This window comes from Protomyctophum parallelum (assembly GCF_964188405.1).
Source record: "Protomyctophum parallelum genome assembly, chromosome: 9".
NCBI lineage: Eukaryota > Metazoa > Chordata > Actinopteri > Myctophiformes > Myctophidae > Protomyctophum > Protomyctophum parallelum.
This window is the reverse complement of record NC_139706.1, coordinates 42305629-42328446: the sequence shown is the minus strand read 5'-3', so window position 1 is coordinate 42328446 and position 22818 is coordinate 42305629. Positions and strand designations below refer to the sequence as shown.

At 40.9% G+C, this 22818-nt stretch overlaps 1 protein-coding gene across 3 annotated transcripts; it reads left to right on the top strand.

Moving 5' to 3' along the window:
* Positions 1-942: 942 nt before the first annotated feature.
* treh (trehalase (brush-border membrane glycoprotein)) lies at positions 943-18897 on the top strand. 3 transcript variants are annotated; one of them, XM_083772615.1, is made up of 15 exons: positions 943-1076; positions 1863-1963; positions 2082-2229; positions 2405-2492; positions 4922-5022; positions 5219-5311; positions 5737-5853; positions 6549-6671; positions 7707-7756; positions 8728-8928; positions 11536-11753; positions 14022-14133; positions 17043-17155; positions 17383-17436; positions 18571-18897. In XM_083772615.1, the coding sequence occupies exons 1-15, from the start codon at positions 1003-1005 to the stop codon at positions 18709-18711; spliced, it is 1734 nt and encodes a 577-aa protein (XP_083628741.1). In that variant the 5' UTR covers positions 943-1002; the 3' UTR covers positions 18712-18897. The 3 variants fall into 3 exon arrangements, with proteins under 3 accessions (XP_083628741.1, XP_083628743.1, XP_083628742.1); XM_083772617.1 differs by lacking the exon at positions 5737-5853; XM_083772616.1 differs by lacking the exon at positions 17383-17436.
* The last annotated feature ends 3921 nt before the right edge of the window (positions 18898-22818 follow it).

Here is a 22818-nt window from a genome sequence, read left to right as displayed (position 1 = left end):
TCAGTCTCCCCTCAACCTCTCCTCACTTCTGAATTCTGACTACAAGGTTTACTAACCTTTTTCAGGCCGCGACCCCCCCCCCCCCCCCCCAGTTTGAATCGGTTCCACAGCACTCTGCCTTAGGTCGTGATCAGGCTTTTCTATTCGCAGATGAGTAAGGCCTGGAACAAGGCTAGTTTCACACAGCCTGGCTAAAGCCAGACCGAATCAGACGTTGGCAAAAGAAAATTGCCTGCCAGCACGACTGTGATTTGAGTCTGGCTTACTAGCCAGGCTAAGTTCCACATACAAATAGTGAAAATAGCTGAACTACAAGCTCACAATGCCTCTTGTAGCTTGTAGATCGGATATTTTGACCGTTTGTAGCTTGTAGATCGGCTATTTTGACCACGTTTGCCTATTTTTTTTTTATGCAATATTTGACAAGTTGGTATTAAAAAGGTCCTAAAAGCTATTACGCTTTAACTTTACAAATGTGCAGATACCCTGTATTATACACTCATATTGTGTGTTTGTTTATGGTTGATGTTGCACATTAAGCCAATCACCTGGGGGGCCCCCAAAAATAATTTGGGGACCCCTGATTTGCACTGATGGGCACTGCATACCTGCTGCCCTAGGCAGATACTGCCCACCACAGCTTGAGCTTTCTAGTGATACTCTTAGTCTTATCCGCTTAAGCTCTATTTAATAGCCTACTTAAAAAAAAAAGGCTAATCTACAAGCTCACAAAGTGTTGGAGAACTTGGGAGTTGGTTGGGACACGTGAGCTTGTAGATTTTTGTGGCTATGTTGGAGTGGGCAGGGTCCATGTATGGGCTGGAAACCACTAGGTGGTGCTGTTTTGTTGTTGAGCTTAGACGGATAATTTATTGTCTTGCGAACTGTGACCCGGAGGCTGGCCGCTGGAGATAACGAAACTTGAAAGGCACCGAGACCGAGTCCACTTTATTTTTGTAGTTTGGTCACGCTGGCGTTTATCTTTTATTAATAGAGCAAGGAATGGACAAGTCAGTGTTGTACCTGCTTGTGTCTCTTAACTGTGTGCAGGCTTCTTTTCCACCACCATGTGACAGGTATGTAGCCTATTATGGCATGATTCCTGCATTCATCATTTTCCATAATGTAATAAACTTTGCAGGCCTATGGCAGTGCAGGCCAAAGTTCTTAATAAAAAATAACCATCACCTAGCCCAAACATTTAGACTCTCGTAGAGGTTTTGTCGATTCTGACGAATCTACAGAATCGAAAAATAACCAGAGTCTAAATGTTTGGGCTAACCATCACCCATAATGATTAATGACGCATATAACACAAAACTGTCATGATATACACATTTGAACGAGTAAACGTGACACGAATATAAAGGCAGTCATTTGCAGCTTTCGATTTTCTTTGAAATTAAAGACCTTTGTGCTAAATATGGTCAGACTCTACACACCAGATTAGATGATTATACACACCTGACCCGATGAGATGACTAATGTCTGTTTACGTCTGTAATCAATAGGCCTACCACCACTGTCCTTCCTTTAGTCTTTTTGTCCTTCATTTAATTTGAATTATACATGTGCAATATATGTTTATAAATAAACGAGAGGCAGGGGGAGAGGTGAGTTGCAACACTCGGTTCACACAGGTGTGATTTATTTTTAATATATCATGACAAAGGGCCATTCTGCATAATGAGTACTATATTTTGATGCCAATACATTTGTATTTTGTACGCTTTAAGAAAATTTGGAACACCAGACTTTTACTTGTAATAGAGTAGTCTACATTGTGGTATTGATACTTTAAGTATTTCAGTATTTCTTCCACCACTGTCCATTTATTTTACTTCTTCTTTTCTTCATTTAAGTGAAATCTATTGTTCGGGGGACATCCTTCAGCAGGTACAAATGGCCAAACTGTTTGATGATGACAAGTACTTTGTGGACATGAAGCTGAAGGCAGCCCCTGGTGAGAAGAAGAATATATTTGTAACTTTATGTTTACCTGCCATGTTTATGTTTACCTGACACCGTGGGTGTTTATATTCTCTCCCCCCCCCCCCCCCCCCCCCCGTCTCTTTTCACAGAGTTTGTTTTGTCAGCTTTTCACAATCTGTCAAAGGAATGGCCAAACACGACGCTCCCGACAGCCGAGCTGCAAGAGTTCCTCGCTGCGTATTTTGAAGAACCGGGAACTGAATTTGAGCCGTGGAGCCCTCCAGACTGGCATGACAAGTGAGAACAAGTTAAAGCAGATTCAGATCTAGGGCTGGGAAATGTACCAGTAGTCCAGTACTGATCAATATTAAATGTATGAAGCTGTGGATTTGATCCAACCCCAAATGTTGCCGTACATGTAGATTTGAAGTGTCTTTCACTGAAGCTCGTTTTGTTGTGTTTTGACACACAGGCCACAGTTCCTGCTGAAAATAGCAGACCCAGAACTGTGCCGCTGGGCAGAAAAGTTGCATCAGTTATGGAAATCCCTTGGAAGAAAGGTGATATGTTTTTGTTTTATTCATCGGTTAGTCTCATTGAGATTGATATAAAATATGTTCTTGTACATTTTTATATTGATACATTTATGTTTTATATCAGTGAAATGATGATTATAGTCAATTAAATCAGTTATGGTAGTCTGATCACGTAAGCCCTGTTTTATACTTTGTATACACTATTTTTGACCTTTGTCAAAAAAACTGATTATTTTAATCATTTTATTTTAATTTATTTTATAATCGATTGCTTTGATTAACTGCACCAATTGAGGTAACCTTTTCAAGACCTGTGTGCGTACTGCGTAAACAAACTGAGTCGAACAATCGTCAAAGATCAAAGTGTGTTTTTTCTCCTCCCCACTTCTAGAGCATGCATTTGCGTGGTCATTATGGAGAATAGCAATAGATGCCAAACAAAATGGACAAAAACATTTCGGTCATTGGTTTCTCTTAATTTTTAAATGCATTTATTGTAGTTGCTCATCTTATTTGAAACGGTATTTGGTTCAGTCTACTTCATCATATCCACTTACTGTAGACGCCTGCAATATCCTTACTTGATGTACCAACAATCTTTAAAGAGGTTGAACTCCATCTGATTGTAATGAGCTTCCTCTATCCTCGGATAGAGGTTCCCAACCATTGGTACGCCGACCAGTATACACGGGACATGTCCCAGCGGTACGCGAGAAGGGAATCCCAAGTTTTCCTGACCAGGATTTTCCAAACAGCGGTGAAATTTTGACTTGATCGAAGGAAGATACCAAGGATTCATCAATGACGCGTCACTGACTGTGGTTTATAAACAGCTTCGAGTCTGTTACTTCCGTGTTGCGTTAGCCTTGCGTTGCGATACTAATATAGGGTCGGGTGAAGTGTGGCTGCGCCAGGCTAGTGGAGAGATGTTTTCAGTAAAAGTGGTGGTTTCTTTTATATGTGCCTTGACAGAGCAGTATCTATCTGCGTGCTGGCCAGTCTAGGCTAAAATCTCAGGGCAAATGTTTGACCCAGTCCAGCCCTGATGTATCTGTATACAAGTAATGTATGTATCTACTGTATGTCTGTTCATCTTTTAATGGGATCTTGAACATGAGATGTTGCATCTCAAGGGGCTATCCCTTCTATAAAAATCTGACAATCTACTTGTCCGACTGGCACTTGTCAATCCCTCTTCCACATGGAGCTGATTCATTATGCTTGACACTATGAGGGTGGTGAAATAGAGTTAACGTGCATTATAAACGTTATAATTTGAAACTTGAAACAGCAAAAAATCAAATAGAATACGCACATCACTTAGTAGAGGTGCTGGCTTTGAAAGTGACATCAGCATATATATTACTTTATTGACGATGTTTCGAGCCAAGGCTCTTCATCTGGTCAAACTCCAGATGTGACCAGACTTGGTTCAAACGTTGGGTTCTTTCTTCTTTTTCGGATGAAACTGAAAATGGTACACAGAAATATGAGCATTTGAGGTGAGAAATAGACTATGTAGTGACAAACTTGCTGTGTGCAGTGCAGAGTTTCGCAGAGGGGTATACTCAAGTATACCTGACGAAGGCGCCTTGTTGTCAATACATTATTTGGGTAGCTTTTAAAATGGTGTGCGGATCTCCTCTCAAATGGAATTATGTCACAATAAACTTCACAGAAATACATTTCAGATGGTCTTTAAACTCTGAAACACTCTAATTTTCACGGTCCACTGTAGTATATTCCATTTATCTGGGCCATGGTAGTCTTTACCTGTCATATACCTGTACAGTATCTAAAGCTAAATAATACTGTGACATATCCTGACCTATAGTATATATGCCATATAAATGTATTAAAGGAGAATTCCATGCTAAAATGCTTTCTTACCTTTCTTAGTAGTTAAGTCCCCACCAAAAAGGTGTTTTTTTGTGCAAAAACTCCTTATTGGCTATTTTCCCTACCATAAGCCCTCAATGAATTGCATTGCATTGAATGGGAATTGAATGGGGCTATGGGGTGTTATGCTAGTTTGCTTATTTCCATCGAAATAAGTAGTAAAGTGTGCCGCTTGGGATATTATTTACATTATGAAGAGAGGATATATACAAAGAAATTATAATTTTGAGTGATGGAAATAAGCGAATTAGCACAACACCCCATAGCCCCATTCAATTCCCATTCAATTCAATGCAATTCATTTAGGGCTTATGGTAGGGAAAACAGCCAATAAGGAGCTTTTGCACAAAATAACACCTGGACCTCTTTGGTGGGGACGTAACAACTACAAAGAAAGGTAAGAAAGCCTTTTAGTATGGAATTCTCCTTTAACCATGCTGTATTTAAAAGCAAAAATGATGGGTATATAATTTGATGTTTATGGGAGAATGTTGTAACTTTGTTACATAGTGTTCAACAAATTAAAATTCACAACAGAGTTTCCTCTCTCCCAGATCCGCGTCGACGTGAAGGACCACCCGGAGCTCTACTCACAGATCTACACCCCCCATCCCGTCATAGTGCCAGGGGGACGCTTCAGGGAGCTGTACTACTGGTGAGTGAATGTTGCTACGGTCTGTCTGTGTCTCAAAATAAGCCAGACTAGACTCTCAACAGGGGCAGGAGCCACTTGAGAGATCACAGCAGCAAGTAGGCAGACCCCGCTGAGTGTCTCCCCTGCGCTGGGAAGCCTTTCCCCGGCCGGGTGGGTGGATGCATGCTGTGACACATTTCTGTTTTGCTCCTGACAGGGACTCTTACTGGATCATCAACGGCCTCCTCCTGTCAGAGATGACAGACACCGCACGCGGTATGATCCTCAACTTCCTCTACCTCGTCAACAGGTGAGCCCCCCCCCCCCCCCCCCACACACACACACCTCTAGCAACCCCTGTTACCCCCACATCCTCGTCCAGCTGAGTTATGCCCCCCCCACTGCGGGCTGTTCAGCTGACTCGCACTGGATGGATGGCAAGGTCATCTAGCAAAAATCTTTTCCGTATAATTTGTCGGGCTTCAAATGGCGATCATCCTTTTGAGTACTTTTTCACTTAATTGAATAATTGTGAAGCCCTATTTTATACTTTTTTCACAGTTGTGAGCTTGGACATCTGCTATTTTTGAACATTTTTTACATCGGGTCTTAATGGGTTAAACAAAGAAGCGTTGCATTAACCTGTAATAATAACCTGGAAATAGAGTCGGTAGGTGAAGGGGATTCAGCCGTTTTGAACAACGGGGATTTAAATTTTATCATCCTCTCCAACAGATATGGCTTCATTCCAAACGGGGGGCGGATTTACTATGAGCGGCGCAGTCAGCCACCATTCCTCACACTCATGTTGGACAGCTACTATCAAGCCACCAAGGACAAAAGCTTCCTCAGGTGATATTTAATCGTCTGATGTTTCATCCCAGACAAATGCACTGTAATTCCCCTCCACACTTCATTGCATTGATGAAATAGACCTGTTCAACTTGCCTTTTTTAGTTTATTTTGTTTTTGCCTGCACATACCGTATCTCCAGAGGTGTAAAGTACATTTACTCAAGTACTGTACTTAAGTACAGTATGCTATACATTTCACAGGATAATGTACTTTTTACTCCACTGCAATTTTTTAAAACTGGTGATGATTTATTATTACTACAAAACCAATTTAGCCCTATTTTATACTTGGCCTATTCGAAAATAGATGATTTACAAGCTCACAATACGCTGTGGGCTTTTTGAAAGAATATTTTTAAACATGAAATTGGACATTCTGCATGAGTACTTTTACTTTTGGTACTTTTGATGTCAATACATTTGTACTTCAAGTGTGTGTATTTCTACATTGTGGTATTGCTACTTTTACCTGAGTAATTCATTTTTATTTTCTGCATATTTCTGGCCTCTCAGTGTTTCATCATTTTTCCTTTGATGCAGATCTCACATCTACGTGATTTGAAAGACTCCCTAGAAAAAGCCTGCATTATTATGTGCCGTGAAGTCTTTCTGATGAAACTGTACATCGCCCCCTGTTGTTTTTTTTTTTTTTCACATCTAAACTCCTTTTTTTAATCTTTTTTAATGATGCAGTACAGCGTTGCCAGCTCTGGAGCGGGAGTATCACTTCTGGATGCAAAACCGATCTGTCACGCTGGAAGTCAACGGCACGGAGCATCAACTGAACCGCTACAATGTGGAGGTGGGCTTGCCCAGGTGTGTACATTGTTGCCGTTGGGCAGAAAGCCCAGAAAGGGATATTTCACTTTTGGTCATTTTATCGTCTACTCAGGCCTATGTGAACACCCCAGACAGTTTTTAACCCATTCTGACCTGAGATCAGATTCTATAAACGTCTTCTACATCCTGACATTTTTCTGATTAAGCTATGTTTCTATGTCACTCGTTCTTCGATTTTTCAAAAATAGCAGACCTACAAGCTCGTATCGCGCCACTCGGTGGCGCGATATGAGCTTGTAGATCTGCTATTTTTCAATAGCTAAAGCATAACATGATGCTGACACCAAAATGGGTGCCCGTTCAGAATGGGTTAAGTTGCTTGATTCAGTATTTAGATTGATATAAATGTTTGCTTCCCTGCCCCCTTCCTATACAAACCCATTATAACGTCAAACGTTTAGCCATGATAGATTAATCGAAAACACCCGTCCTTTTTTCTGTTGACTGATATTGTCCTTCTAATACACGAGGGCCGTGTTTATAATAATTATTTTTGACGTTTAAGTCTCCTCCGGCCTCCTCCTGGAGGAGGTTATTTCCTAAACAATTATTAAAACGGCCCCCTCACGTATGAGAAGGACAATATCAGGCACCAGAAAAAAGGTTGGGTGTTTTTGAGGAATCTATCATGGTTAAAATGGAGTTTGAAGTTATAATGGGTTTGTATAGGAAGGGGGCGGGGCAGAAAAAGGAAAATCTAATATCTAAATACTGAATCTAATATCTTAAAAACTGTCTGGGGTGCTGACATTACCCTGATTAGGTCTACGATAAAATGACCAAAAGTTTTTAAAATATCCGATTAACTAAAAAGCATCAAAGGTGCATATCCTCAAGCGTTTTGTGCTTGTAGATCTGCTACTTTTGAAACTTTTAAATTTGAATCCTGAAAAGTATAATTCTGGACATCTTCACCCAATAGAGATGCCATGATGAAGAACATGAACCTGTCAAAGCTGAATGATTAAGATGTTTACTGTAAGTGAACCATGCGTGTCCCTATTCCTGCAGGCCAGAGTCCTACACAGATGATGTTGAGTTAGCTGAAGGACTCACACATGGTAATAACATAAGATATTAAAGATGTTGTAAGTGATTGCTTTTGTTAAAACAAACAACTTATTTTTGTTTTTAGTTTAAAGGTTAAAGCTCTATCCAGATTGTAATTTTGCCATAGAGTGTTTGTGTAGTAACAGGGGTCTCCTGTTCCCTCTAGTTCTTTAATAAACTGAAAATGCATTCTCAGTTGGGTCACCGATTTCATCTGATCAGGAGAGGGAGAGATGTTTTTAGTTTTTCAGGGTGAGTGTGTTTTAGGGCGAGCATTCTTGTATTCTAGTAAGGGGCTGGAGAGACAGGACTGTTACTGAACAAACACTATGGTTCCCATCAGAATTTAAAGATTTAAAACACTTACTTTAACAACAACAACAAAACACTGTACTCATTCACTTATTTTAAGATAATATAATATTTAAAAAATGAAGGTTTGTGACATAAGATTTTATTTTATTGGACATCATAAAAGAAAATCACATGTTTATTGGAGAAATGTCAAGGATACAGGCACAACAAAGTCGTGGGACTTAGTTCCATTGCGGAAATGATTGAAATGATTATGAATATGACATATGTTTCTTGAGTCAATGTGATTTGACAATACTATTGAGTCATTACAGACACACTCACTACACCCACCCACAACAACAATAACACGTTTTATTAATATTTCACTTTACATTTGAAACAAATCTCAAAGTGCCACAGTACATAAAGAAGTGGGAAAAGAAAACCTATAGGGTGAAACCAGAATAGCTAACCAAATGCTTACAATGAATTAATTAATACCGTACAATGGAAACAAGTGCCCTAGGATTTTGTTTTTGTTATCCTTTTAGTCTGTCTTACTTATTTCTGAGTAATAAATTATCCAAACAATATTCCATAGTTTTGAAATCATGTCACGACGAAAAAAGAAAACCTACTCTGTTCCGTTGGGTTCCTAACTTCCTGTCACGTGGTCTGTTCTCAGATGCTCAGGAGCAGCTGTGGGCGGACCTGAAGGCGGGAGCAGAGTCCGGTTGGGACTTCTCATCCCGCTGGTTCGTGGACGGGCAAGGAGACAACGCCGGCGCCCTCGGGGACACGCGTACCAGTCATATCCTTCCCGTCGACCTCAACGCTCTGCTGTGTGCCAACGAGAGGCTGCTCGCCTCCTTCCACAGGATCCTGGGTAAAGACATTGACATTCTAATTAGTTCTATATCCCCAGGCGTTAATCATCATGGGTGGACAATAACATTACCAGAAACACAAAGAGCTGGCCCTGTCTTAGCAAATACAACATTTGTGAACGACTAGTCTAGCACTAATGGACTCCTAATGTTTTTGATTGATTGAATAGTTTATTAGACAGAATGTATAAACAGCAAACACAGTACAGGCAAACACTCCTAAAGGGAGTCCTAAAGGGATAGCAGCACCAAAAACGTCCTTGCGGTCATTTAGGCCCTATGCAATCAATTCAAAATCATCATAGGAAAAAACAACAATGTGCCATAGTGTTGTAGTAAATAAGTGTCATACATTCTGAAGAAAACCTGGAGACTGACATTCAGTAGCCCTATGCTTTCTATGGCATAGGCAGCTCCCGGTAGGATCCGCCGGGAGAGCGACACAGAGAGAGGTGTGTGTGTGTGTGTGTGTGTGTGTGTGTGTGTGTGTGTGTGTGTGTGTGTGTGTGTGTGTGTGTGTGTGTGTGTGTGTGTGTGTGTGTGTGTGTGTGTGTGTGTGTGTGTGTGTGTGTGTGTGTGTGTGTGTGTGTGTGTGTGTGTGTGTGTGTGTGTGTGTGTGTGTGTGTGTGTGTGTGTGTGTGTGTGTGTGTGTGTGTGTGTGTGTGTGTGTGTGTGTGTGTACGTGTGTGCATCAATTTAACAAAGGTGCAGGTAGACGATCAGAAATCAGCAGAAAGTGATCAACGTTTGCACTACTCTATGCCGAAAGTGGACTCGGTCCCAGACTTTTATTTTCTCCCTGGAAATAAAAACGTCTGATGCCCCCTGATGATAATAATAATAAGCTTTATTTATATAGCACCTTTCATACAGGGTTGCAGTTCAAAGTGCTTCACAGGCAGGACATACATCAAGTGCTTTACAGTTAGGTCATAATAGGTTATATCAAACACAATACAAGACAAGACAGTGAATGTGCATAAAGTCAGACATCAGGATAAAAATAGACATGAGAAGGTCCAGCATTTAAGATATTTGTTAAGAGAAAATAATAATAATAATAAAATACATGATGGGAAGCCTCAATAAAGTGCTACGGTAGGGTGGAGAAGGCTAATCTGAAGAGGTGTGCTTTTAGTTTTTGTTTGAAAATGTTGGTGGAGTTGGCCTCTGATTTCCTGAGGAATTGTATTCCATAATTTTGGTGCATAAAAAGAGAATGCGGCCTCCTATTTTCTTTCGTGGTTTATTTTTTCCTTTTGTGGTTAGTAAACCTGATGTTGAGGATCTTAATGTTCTGGATGGAGTGTATGATGGTAAGAAATCTGTTATGTATGCAGGGCCTTGGCTGTTGAGTGCTTTGTAACCTATAAGTAGTACCTTAAAATCTATTCTATTGGAGACCGGAAGCCAGTGGAGGGTGTGTGATACTGGTGTGATGTGTTCTCTTTTCTTTGTTTTCGTTAATAATCTAGCAGCAGAGTTTTGTATGAGTTGTAGTCTGTCTATGGCCATTTTTGGTAATCCTGTGAATAGAGCGTTGCAGTAATCTAGGCGGCTAGTGACAAAAGCATGGATGATTTTTTTCAGCATCTGGTTGTGTTAGGAAGGGTCGTATCTTGGCTATATTTCTGAGATGAAAAAAATGCAATTTTGGTTATTTTGTTGATGTGGGATGTGAAGTTGAGGTCTGAATCTATTATCACTCCGAGGCTGGTTACTTGTGGTTTAACCCACGCTGCTAGATGTCCTAGAGAGTTCATCACCTGATAATCCTGCTTCTACTACATCGGTTTTCCCTGACTGCAAATGATCTCCGGGAATCGGTTCTGTGCAGACTGTAATCTTAGCCTGTTTCCAGTTCCGGATCAGTTTCCCATAGCTTTGTTTGATTGGCTCGGCAGCAAAATTGAGCCAGAAACGCATATCAGTCTCTGTCGGCTGGAAACTTCATGTCCAAAACTGTTATGTTTCAGGATTCAAATAAAAGTAGCACATATAGAACCTGGGTCTCCCCATAGCCATAGAGCCAAGAGTGATTCTCCTTTAGGCTACTGGATTAGATGGTTTGGCTTTAGTGTCCCTTTCCGCACGACACTGGAGACCCAGAGCCATAGAGTAAGACAGAGTTACGACATTGAGGGGGCAGAAAACAGCCTGGTCACGTGGTTCATGTACTCGTGCGAACCCACAGACTCCGATACATTCCGTAAACTTGGCCCCATGAAGGGAACTTCTACTCCACTACATCTCAGAGCAGGCAAATATTGTACTTTTACTCCACTACAATAGTTACTAATTACTTTGTAGATTTTCATTATTATTACAAAACATACATTAAGCACTTCAGCCCTAGTCTACTCGCATAATATATCACAATATTTGATACATTTGTAAACATGAAATTGGACATTGTGCATAATGAGTGCTTTCTGCTTTTGGAAAGTACATTTTAATGCCAACACTTCTGTACTTTTACTCACGTACATTTTGAATTCCGGACTTTTACTTGTAACAGAGTATTCCTACATTGCAGTATATTAGTACTTTTACTTCAGTAATACATGTGAGTTAGTACCGTTTTCCACCACTGCCTCTGTGTCAAGGTGACGGGGACCGGGCTGAGTACTACGACCGTGCTGCGGTCCGCAGACTGGAAGCCATGGAGGCCGTGCTGTGGGACGCTGAGAGGGGCGTCTGGTTCGACTACAGCCTGAGGACTCGCTCCAGGCACTCTGCGTTTTATCCCTCCAACCTGGCGCCCATTTGGGCAGAGTGTTACTCCCACCCTGCCATGGCGGAAAGGGCAGTCATGTACCTGAAGGTCAGTCTCTCCAGTGTTTATCTAAATTATATTTCAAGGATATTTACGCTGTTTATTAGCATTTTCTCCTCGGGTTATGGGAACTGTTTATTCGCATTTTCTCCCTGTGCTATGTGAACTTGTGGTAAAGACAGAGACTGCCTTTCCCACTTTTACACTCAAGCCTCAATTTAGTTTTGTTTTTCCTAATGAACCATTATGCATTCTCACCATAGAACTGATTACCATTATTTTATGCTGTAGTATATTCACCATTACCTTTTGTTACAGCCTCATGGTCAGCACCAGGGTTGTCCCGATACAGTTTTTTCGTTCTCGATCCAATCCCGATACCACAATTTCTGTGTTGGCCAATACCGATACCAGATAATAATATTTATAATAAAATATAGAAAATAAATCTTATTTTGAAGTCCACCGACCAGAAGTCAAGGGTGACACATAATGCAATGCTAAGTGTGTGTGTGTGTGTGTGTGTGTGTGTGTGTGTGTGTGTGTGTGTGTGTGTGTGTGTGTGTGTGTGTGTGTGTGTGTGTGTGTGTGTGTGTGTGTGTGTGTGTGTGTGTGTGTGGAGAGAGGGAGAAAGAAGGGGAGACGGAACACAGCAAAGGAGGTGTTTGTTTAGACAGATATCTTGTGTTGTGCTTATAGCTATCTATTTAGCTATATCTCATGTTGTGTTTATAGCAGACTCCTCACTCAAACATGCAGTTGCAATTTGGGCAACTCGAAAGCAATCTCCACATGCCCAAACATTGTATTTACCTGCCATAGTGTCAACCCCTTACCTGTGTCGGGTCGGTGGTTAGACTGGAAGTTGTAAATTATATTACAATTGATTAAGAAAATAAGTGATTAGTGTTAAATCAGTGCACACACACATCACAGGTGTTATAGCAGTTCTCCATTGCGCCAGCAGATGGAGCCCTTTCCCCATGGAAATGTTCTCTGTGTTAAATGTGTGTGGTCTACACACACACACACACACACACACACACACACACACACACACACACACACACACACACACACACACACACACACACACACACACACACACACACACACACACACACACACACACACACACACATACAGTCACACACACACGCAGGCAGTGGTGGAAGAAGTTCTCACATTTTGTACTTAAATAAAAGTATCACTACTACAATGTAGAAACACTCCAGAAAACAAATACTTGAGTAAAAGTACAAAAGTATTGGCATATATATATCATGTACATAAAAGTGCCAAAAGTAGAAGTACTCATTGTGCAGCATGTCCAATTTCAAGTATTCAAATATATAATCTTATATACAAGATTATATATACAAATCTACATATATATATATATATATATATATATATATATACAAAGAAATTAAGCTGCAGTTCTACAAGCTCACAATGTGTCACATTGTGAGCTTTTAGATCGTCTATCTTTCGAATGACCGAAATGTATATAGGGCTGAAGTGGGTAATGTGTGTTTTGTAATTTTTATATAAAGTAAGTAACTAGTAGGGATGTTTCCTTTCCGATCCTATCCTGTTACCACCATTTCTGTGTTAGCTGAATACCGATACCAGAGAATAAAAAGCAAACATGCCCCAAAATTGTATTTACCTGCCATAGTGACAACCCCTTACCCCTGTGTCGGATCTGTGGTTAGACTGGCATATGTGCAGATACCGATATGACCAAATAAGGGCCGATACTTTTCCGATACGATACAGTATCGGGACATCTCTAGTAACTAAAGTTTCCAAGTTAAGTAGAAGTATTGGAAATTGGAAATACTCAAGTGGAGTACAGATACAAAATAATTAAGTACAATATTTAAAGATGGAGTGCCGTGATTCTTTTCCACCCTAAAACATTATCATCAGGTCTTATTGTTATATAAGGAGGTATAATCTTTTCAAAAAATTGTACAGTATTTGTTAAATGTTGTTTTTATGTGGGCACGCCCACCATGCCTGGTGGGTGGTGATCCACCTGAACTGAAGCCGCACCCACAGCTGTAGTTGTATGATAAAGGGGGAGGGGTTAGGAGAGGGTATATTACTGTTTATTTCATTGGCCCTGTCAATTATTCAGCCTCCAGGAAGAAACCCTAAATACAAAGTTAATACACCATTGCACATCAAAACGACTCCAGGGTGTCTAATGAAGTACTGTCACCTCATGGACACATGAAAAACTGGAAAAACACAAAAATTGTGGCACTAAGTAAATACTTAGTTACTTGTTTCCACCACTCTACACAGGACAGCGGTGCTCTTGAGTTCCCCAACGGCGTGCCTACCTCCCTGACAGAGAGTTCTCAGCAGTGGGACTACCCCAACGCCTGGCCACCACTGCAGCACATGTTAATCCAAGGTAAAACAAACACTGGTGGAAACACTTGTACAGTTTTTACTGTATTCATTTTTATTTTTTCAGCTTGCAGAGCTGATCAATGATCAGACTTTCTAGTCTAGTCTAGTGTCGAGATTTTCATGAATGGCTGACCTCTAAGCCAATGGGAGATTAGCCCTATACGGCCAATGGGACACTATAAGCCAGCTCTCCTCTTCCCCACTGCACCATGACTAGAGACGTGACTACATGAAAGCCCACTATGCAAGAGCATGGAATGCAAGCTGGTATATCATGTTATTGTTTTCTTTTCTTTTTACTACTGCTGCGCCGTCATCTGTGTTAACGTGCTGCGTTGACGCGAGACTCTTATCGCGAGATATATATATTTATTTTAAATATCGCCGTTAATCTATTCTCAAAGTTGGGTATGGGAGCTGGGTCTGCAACTTGCCCTCGTCCGTATAACCGCCCATGGGCCGTTATTTGCAAACTTAGTCAGCCTCATTTATATTATATATACACAGCGTGTTGAGTTTGCAGATCTATTTTCTTAATTCGTGCCATACTCAGTCTATGCACAACGATTGTTTTAATTCAAAGTGGTATTCTGTGAAATGTTTATTGTCATTCTGTGTATCTACAAGGTCTGTAGAACTGGAGGTCTGAAAAGAATCATTATAATGATTTTTTTTCATACTTTCAGTTCTAGGAAACACATAATGGGGGGACTTTTTATTATTTCCACACAACAGCTCTAAGGTATATTAATGACATAGTAAAATGTTGAAAATGAGTGGAATGCCCCTTTAAGCAACAGGAGCTGCGTATAAACTCCCCTATTCTCAATATTAAATTAAAAAGATGTATGTTTATCATAACTTTTTAATTTTTGACTAAAACACATGCTCGACAGGAACTGTAACCAAATAATGGCCTGGTGCAGGCCGGTGAAAAAATAAATAACTGCCTACTGCAAATAACGGCCTGGTTCCTTATAAACGCCCGGGGTCCGAATCGATTTTGTATATTAACAGCCTGGGCTACTATACGGTATCCATAATTAGGACTCCTCCAAGGACTTACTTCTGGTCATTATTTAAGTAGCGCACACATATTTTGAATGCCTTCGGCAGAGTTCAAATGAGCCATTTTAATCTAGATTAACTCCAGGATTGCAGTGAGATTAATCTAGATTAAAACTATTAATCTATGCCCACCACTACTTTTTACTTCGGTAAAAGTATCAATACTGCAATCAATGTAGAAAACACTCACAGTTACAAGTAAAAGTCAGGTAATCAAAAATCACTTGAAAGAAAATAAATTTCTGGCCAAAAGTGCATTGTATACGTGTGGTGGGGGACCACTGGAGGAGTACGCTTTTTTCATCACATTCTCTTTGTATTGGTGAGTAGCAAAAGCTGAGAGGCTGTCATGCAGTGGCAGGTAAGGGAGCGTTCCATAGCCTTAATGTAAGAACATTAAAACATTGTGTGCACAGTCTGCACACTTAGGCTATGGATGGCAACAAAGACTGTGACTGACAATGACCAGACTCATCTCAAACTCACCGAGATATCTATTTCTGAACAATCCAGAAAGAAAGAAAAAATCAAAACGTTTTTAATATTATCACCTAAATACTCGAAATAGCTTTCAACGGCAGGTTGAAAGATCATGGACAGCAACATGGACATTGTCGCTGTTATTATGGTTTTAAAAAGTACTGACATTCATCACTACTTTTGTGCGACACTCTTGTATGACGATAGGGGTTTAATTTATTGGAAAATATAAAAAGGTTAAATATGCAAGGTTTCTGCCGGACACCGATGACAAAATAGTCGTGGAAGTACATAATTTCTGTTAATTTCATCCAGCTATTTTTATACAGATGGAAGCAAAAATAATTAGCACACTTAATCGTGATGAGCTGATTGTGTAATAACTATGACAGCAGGCCTAGTAGTAGCTGGGGCGACCAGTGTCCATGTTAATTTTTAATTAATAATGGATTACTAATGCCAAAGTGCTGCCCAATGATTTAATGAATTCTGAAATACGAGGTTAGGACATTGCAGTAATGAAAAACTGTTTGTAATAGCCTTCCAGCTGCACTTGTAGGCTGTATCCTGATACAGTATCCAAAATGGATAATTCTTCTCCGTTGGTAGTGGAGTTCAGCTTGTCACACTTCTGATTGAACGTCACAAGACATAGCCAAAGCATTTCCGGGGTGCCCCAGCCAAAAAGGTTGAGAACTCTAAAAGTGTGATCTGTGGACGCCCAGGGGGCCTTGAGTGGGTTCCAGAGGGTCCCCAGCAAAATAAGGAACAGTATAAGTTCACTGTTCACTTATCACACTTTGCTATCTCCGTTGAGCACCTGGTTAGTTCCTCTTTTTCTCAGTATAAGTTCACTATTAGTATTTAGGGAACGTATAAGAATGACTAGTATTGAAAATGTTTGGACGATTTTGGATATTTTGAAAATGATTGTAAAGGCTCATTCATAGCTGATAGATTTTCGGTGGTGAGGTGAACACTGCTTCGGTGGTGAGCTGACCACCGGAGCTGAAATAACATTGAGCGGTAGTGAATAAAAACAGAGAGAAGGGCTGGGGCGGTGGCGGTGGCGGTGGTTTGCTCTTTGCTCGTGATGTCATGTTGTAGTTCGGTGGTCACCTAACCACCGACAATCCAGACTATGTATGAGCCTTAAGGCAGCCATAGCTGAATGGGTAGAGCAGTGGTTCTCAAAGTGAGCCCCAGGGGGAGGGGGATTCCAGGGGGTCCCCAGCTAAATGCATTACAGCGTCAGTCATTTTAACCACTTTATCCATGTCTGTCTGTCTGTCTGTCTGTCAGGGTTCTAAGACATGTTGTGTATGTGGAGGAGAAATCATTGTTTCTTGTTTTTATTTGCAGGTTTGTCCAAACTGCCGTCAGATGAGACCAAACGGATGGCATTGGACTTAGCTCAGAAGTGGATCAGGACAAACTGGCGGGCGTTCGCCAAATATGAAGCCATGTTTGAAAAGGTAGACACACACACACACACACACACACACACACACACACACACACACACACACACACACACACACACACACACACACACAGAGCTGGAGAGTCTATTTCAGCCAATCATATTGCTTGGTCGGTACTAAGTCGTTTATGTCAAAATTATGTATTTTCAAAATAAGAACTTCGTGGTCGCTTGACAAAGGAAACTGCAAAGAGCCTTATGAGTTTGTTTCTTCGACAGTATGATGTGAATGGAGATGGTAAACCCGGTGGGGGAGGGGAGTATGAAGTTCAGGTATGTTTATATTAAAAACCTGCATTGATCGATCGGCCAAAATCCCTCTCTTCTATTTGTATGCAAATTATCATCCACGCCAATCACTCAATTTTCTTTGGTTATTCTATCGCCGATTCTTTTCATCTAACAGAATGATCTTGCAGCACCTTTTTTGATTATTTCATACATCATTATACAGTGTCTTGCAAGCATAGTGGATATAGCAGATCTGCTGATCTGCTCACAACGCCTCGTGCCGTGTTGTGAGCTTGTGGATCTGATATTTTCTATATTTTTCATGAACAAAATGTGCAACAAAAAATTGCACCTAGGGTTGCCAACTATGTGAAATTCAGGCCTACCTGCACTACTTCCTACTACGACTGTCCAAGAAAGACACAAGCTCACTGTATAGCTTGTGTATGTTATATTAACCACTTGAACCCCACCGTCCATTGTTCTGGGGGAAACATTAGCCAAAACATAGCCAATCAACATAATTGTAGATCGGCTAGTTTTGGCAAAGAGATTTAAGTAGTTATAAGTACAACCTGTATTATAGTATACTGTATGTACAGTATATGAGCATTTTGAAAATGCATTGTAATGTGTGTGCCATTGATTGATTGAAGGGTGGCCCTAATCAGTTTAATAAGGGACACGTCTGTTAGTTTCAAAATTTGAGACAATTCCTTATTTCAAGGGATGGTTGGCAACCCTAGTTGCACACCTGCAATCATATCCAAGTACCGTTCGTACTTACCACAGAGAGCTGTGTGTTTGTTCAGGTTTCCATTGTAATGATCACACCAGGTAATTTGGCAGATTCATTCCCATCTTCTCTGGTTGATGATGTGCTAATTACTTGCCTGGAGTTTGGTCTCATGTGTCTGAATCATCCCTTAATTTATGCAACACTGTCGTGTAATTAAGTATCTCTCAGAGTTAGGGTTTTATAATGTATATTTGTGCGCCATAGATAGAAAATGTTATCAAATGGGGGTCCTTGGCCTAATGCGTAACTGGGAGTCCTTGAAATGAAACATTAAAAAAGTTTGCGAATGACTGCAATAATCCATAAGAAGATAATAAATAGTTGAGTGCCCCCCCCCCACACACACACTGACCTATAGCCTGTGGGCTGTGTTTCAGCTGGGCTTCGGTTGGACCAACGGTGTGGCCCTCCAGATCTTAGAGCAGTTTGGCTCTGATCTGATGTCCGGGACCAGTGAGGTGTCCTCAGGACTGCTGTTGCCTCTGGTTGCCTCAGCTCTCCTCCTCAGGCTCCAGTGAAACACTGTGTCTTGTCACATTTGCTCTTTATAACGCATGGATTAAAACGTCGCCATAATGATTGATTTCAGTCGTGTTTGGATTCCATAGAATCCAGCATGCCATTCTCTTGGCTTGTAACCACAACCACTTGTCTTAAACCCTAGGCTCAACATTTTTGCGAAAGCTTTCCCGGAAAATAGCAGATCAACTAAATGGGAAAGGCTACCCTGAAGAGCTGGGTTTTGAGTGTGGTTTTGAAGGAAGTGAGGGAGAGGGCATGGTTAAGATGTAAGAGTATTTTAATTTGTCAAAAATAGCACTAGAATACAATGTTCTAGATTCTAGAAGCATCTCCTGTAAATCCCCAATGGTCTCCTACAGTATAATACATACAAGTCTTAATCTGTGAATTCTTTAATTGGTAGAGCAGCAGGTACATTTTGAATGGTAATCCAAAACATCATCATTTTAGTAGTTAGTTTTGGAACCTGAATGCTAATGTGGGGTGCTCCTTTTATGTTGTTTTGTGACTGAGATGTTTTTAATTTCTTTTTGATATTATAGTACAGCTTCTTACTGCATCTGTGTTTATCTGTGATGTCTCAATTACAGAGTTCAATCAAAACACCCAGTGACATTATTGCCAATTTAATTGCCGGTGCCTGGACAGATCCAATGCAAGACATATTTTGTAATATAACTTAAGAATGCACTTGATGAATATTTTAGTATTTGCGCTCCAAGGCAGGTGATACTTGATCCCGGGGAAAGATCGTTTAGGGCATTTGCCTTCTCCACCCCACTAACGTTGGCCAGTTAGCACTCCTTGATGCCCGTTGGATCAGAACATTGCCTTGCAGTTGATATTGAACTGACATTACAAACGGTAATTCACTTAATCCAATTACTGTGTTTATTGCACTACTGTTGCTGTAACTCCCAGTGGGAGTCTTGGTGCATTTGCATGTCCTATGTGCAACGTGAATTTGAATGAGCCTCGTGTTGGGGGTGTCTATGGCTGTAAACGGGCCTAATGTTTGTTAGTGGGGCTCCTGTCGATAATCTTAGCAACGATAACATCTTTAATTTGTTTCTAGCTGTTTTGAAGGGGTCAACCAAAGGATATAATCGGAAAGTGCAGCAGAGAATTCATTTCACTGCTTTTGAAAGAATAGGCTATTGCATATTGCTTTATGCCTTTTACAGTTACTTTTCAGGAAATAAAAATATTGAATCTGTGTTGTTATTATTTTATCACAGGAACTTGCTATGCTTTTCATAGATTCAATTTCACTATCCAAATATAATAAAAATAGCAGATGCTGATATGTTGTGAGCTTGTAGATAGGATATTTTCCTCAACTTTTGCGCAACAGTCTTTGCGAGGACAGAGGGCATATTTACTTGCATTATATTAGTTGCAATTGCAAGGTTTCTGCGGGACAGCGGCAATGTTGATGTTATGAACAGAATGTTCTTTTATTATTGTATACTTTTTAAATGATCCATATTTCCACATAGTTTGAAGCAACCGTAACCCAATCTGAGAATCCCATTGGCAAACCGTAACCTAAACAAATGTTGTTTATTCAGAATGAGGCCAAGAGACTGAACCCTTTTTTAACTTCCTGGCGAAACGTATTGCTCCTTTTGCCATTTCCAGTCATACACATGACAAACCAGGTCAAGCATGAAATTAAGCCGATATATGTATTCAGAGGGTTGGCAGACAAAAGCCAACGAGGGACTTATTTTCTTAACCAATTAAAACCGAGAAAGTGTCAGTGTCATTTTTCATTTTTGTTGGATATCAACTTCGCACCATGTTTCGAGGTTGCAGATCTGCTACTTGAGATGCTTTTTGGCTGTTAATTTACTGAAAAATAAATAACAATATGGATATGGTTTATGACTGACGATATATATATAGCAACATGTGTTTTTCAGAAAACTATTAGGATTTAGAAAGCATTTTTAGAATTGTCATCAGGGTCTAAATGGGTTAAAGGGAAATCCTGTCGTGAGTGTTCTAGGTGCAAGCAGGTGCATGGCTTATGCCACAGCAGTCTCCTTAGCATGAGTGCACAGCACAGATTGACTGCAACTGCGGGAGGCGAAAGACCAATGAGAGCAGCGGTGCATGCAAGCTCAAAGATCACATTCGTATGATGCACTGCTGGATTAAGAGCCTTGGTGTACTATATATATAATTTGCATAAACCATGCCCTAACGGCGTACGAACACACACACACACACACACACACACACACGTGGACTACTTTTGAGGATATCAAACGCTGTGATTTTGTGAATTTGCCTGATTATCATCATTTACAGAATGAGAAACCAAAAGGAAATGCGAGATTAAGTGCTCCCAAAAATCACGTTGAAGCCTCATCGAAAGGCATCACCCATGTATAAAAGGTAATAAGGTATAGCGAGCTGAAGACTGCATTAGAATCGGAGCACCGCGCATCTCCTGGTCTGTCGGGGGTCCCGTGCTTCATTAGTTCTGCCTGGATGGGGGGTGGGGCCGTCTCCCGGGCCCCCTGTGGCACACATCACAAACACTGCTCATCACCCGCCGAGTCCTGTGTGCCGTGGGACGCCAGGCCCTGCGGCGATAATCCCCCCGCACACAAAACCATGGAAGAGCAACTGGTGGACGGACCATATAGCTGTCTGTCCTCTGTTGGTTGGATCAGCGAGAGACTCGAGAGTCTTTTACGCAAACACAGATGTCCCAGAACTCACTCCCCCCTTTCAATTATCACCCTGTCAATAATCTCACACTGTGGGACCATGCCTGTTTTCCCCTATAGTGCCTTGCCTAATGGATTTGCCTAATTAACAAACCATTCCATTTGCTGTGGAGCCCCGACTGGTCCAGAGCTGTTGGTCCCATACTCATTTCTCGAGTCTTAGCCCGTCGATGACTAAATTTAACACTAAGCAATTGAGAAACAATAGAACATTTAAAAATAGCTGATCTACTGTGAGCTTGTAGGCTATTTTTTACCTTTTTTACTTTGAAAGTAGGTTAGGTGGAAAGTAGTTAATATACAAGAAACGAGCACTGTGTCCGTTGTGCATCTCCGCTCCGCACTGCAGTGTTTATATATGGTTGCAGAGTGTGGTCTGGGTGCAGAAGACTTCCGCGGTGCGCATATGTCATAGCTTAGGAGGCAGCCAATCATGACTAATTACGCGATTGGTTGGTGGCGTTTCTGGTGGCGTTTCTGGTGGCGTTTCAGAGTATGGGGTCCGTCTCCCATTGGCTTAGGCTGCGTTTCAGAGTATGGGGGCAGATGCTGTTATGTCAGGTTTCACCTGACAAAAAAATCTATTATTAGCAGTTATAAAACACAAACTTGCGTGAAATTGTAGCTTGTAAACAAAAACAAAATGGATATGTATTTTCAGGGTTTTTTTCCTTGGTTTATGTGAAGTTTGCTGCAGTGCAGAGAAATGCTGCTTTTCCACTCAAATAATGTCAAGTCTTTTTTTCTGATTCAGCCAGGAGGCAGAACTTATCCGTCTTTCAATTTGGCCTAATCAATACTTCATACTGGCAGGGGGGTTGGGGCCTGTTTGCCTGCCTGCTGTACGGTATATGTGCTTCCCTTCTTATTAAGCGTCATAAAATGTAAGATGGCGCCGGATTGTACAGCTAAATTGTTTGGAGAGTCGGCCAACTCTTAACTTGACCTCTAAACTGGAAGGATTGGATAACCGGAGGCATTATACTGGAGCAATATGAGATGGCTTATAGCAATATCGATTTCGCACCGTCCAGAGATATCAGGCTTTTTCACGCCCCCTGATCAATAAGCCTGGAAGAATCATCTCTGTACAATCTCTGTTCCTTATAAGTAGATCTCTAAAGAAATCCATTTCCATGCGAGAAGTAACTGTCAGTGAAGGAACATTGAACTGCTCTGCATCCTTTGAAATCGAGACGAGAGGGAGGCAGCGCAGAAATAAGTTGTCGTTCAGTTGCTTGTATTAAAGACCTAATCATTTTGTGTATGCGAGTTGTGATTTAAATTGTCCTTGTATACCGTATCCAATTTGACTGCAATAGTTTATTTTCTTCTTGTGTAGTAGTTCTCCCACGGGCGTGC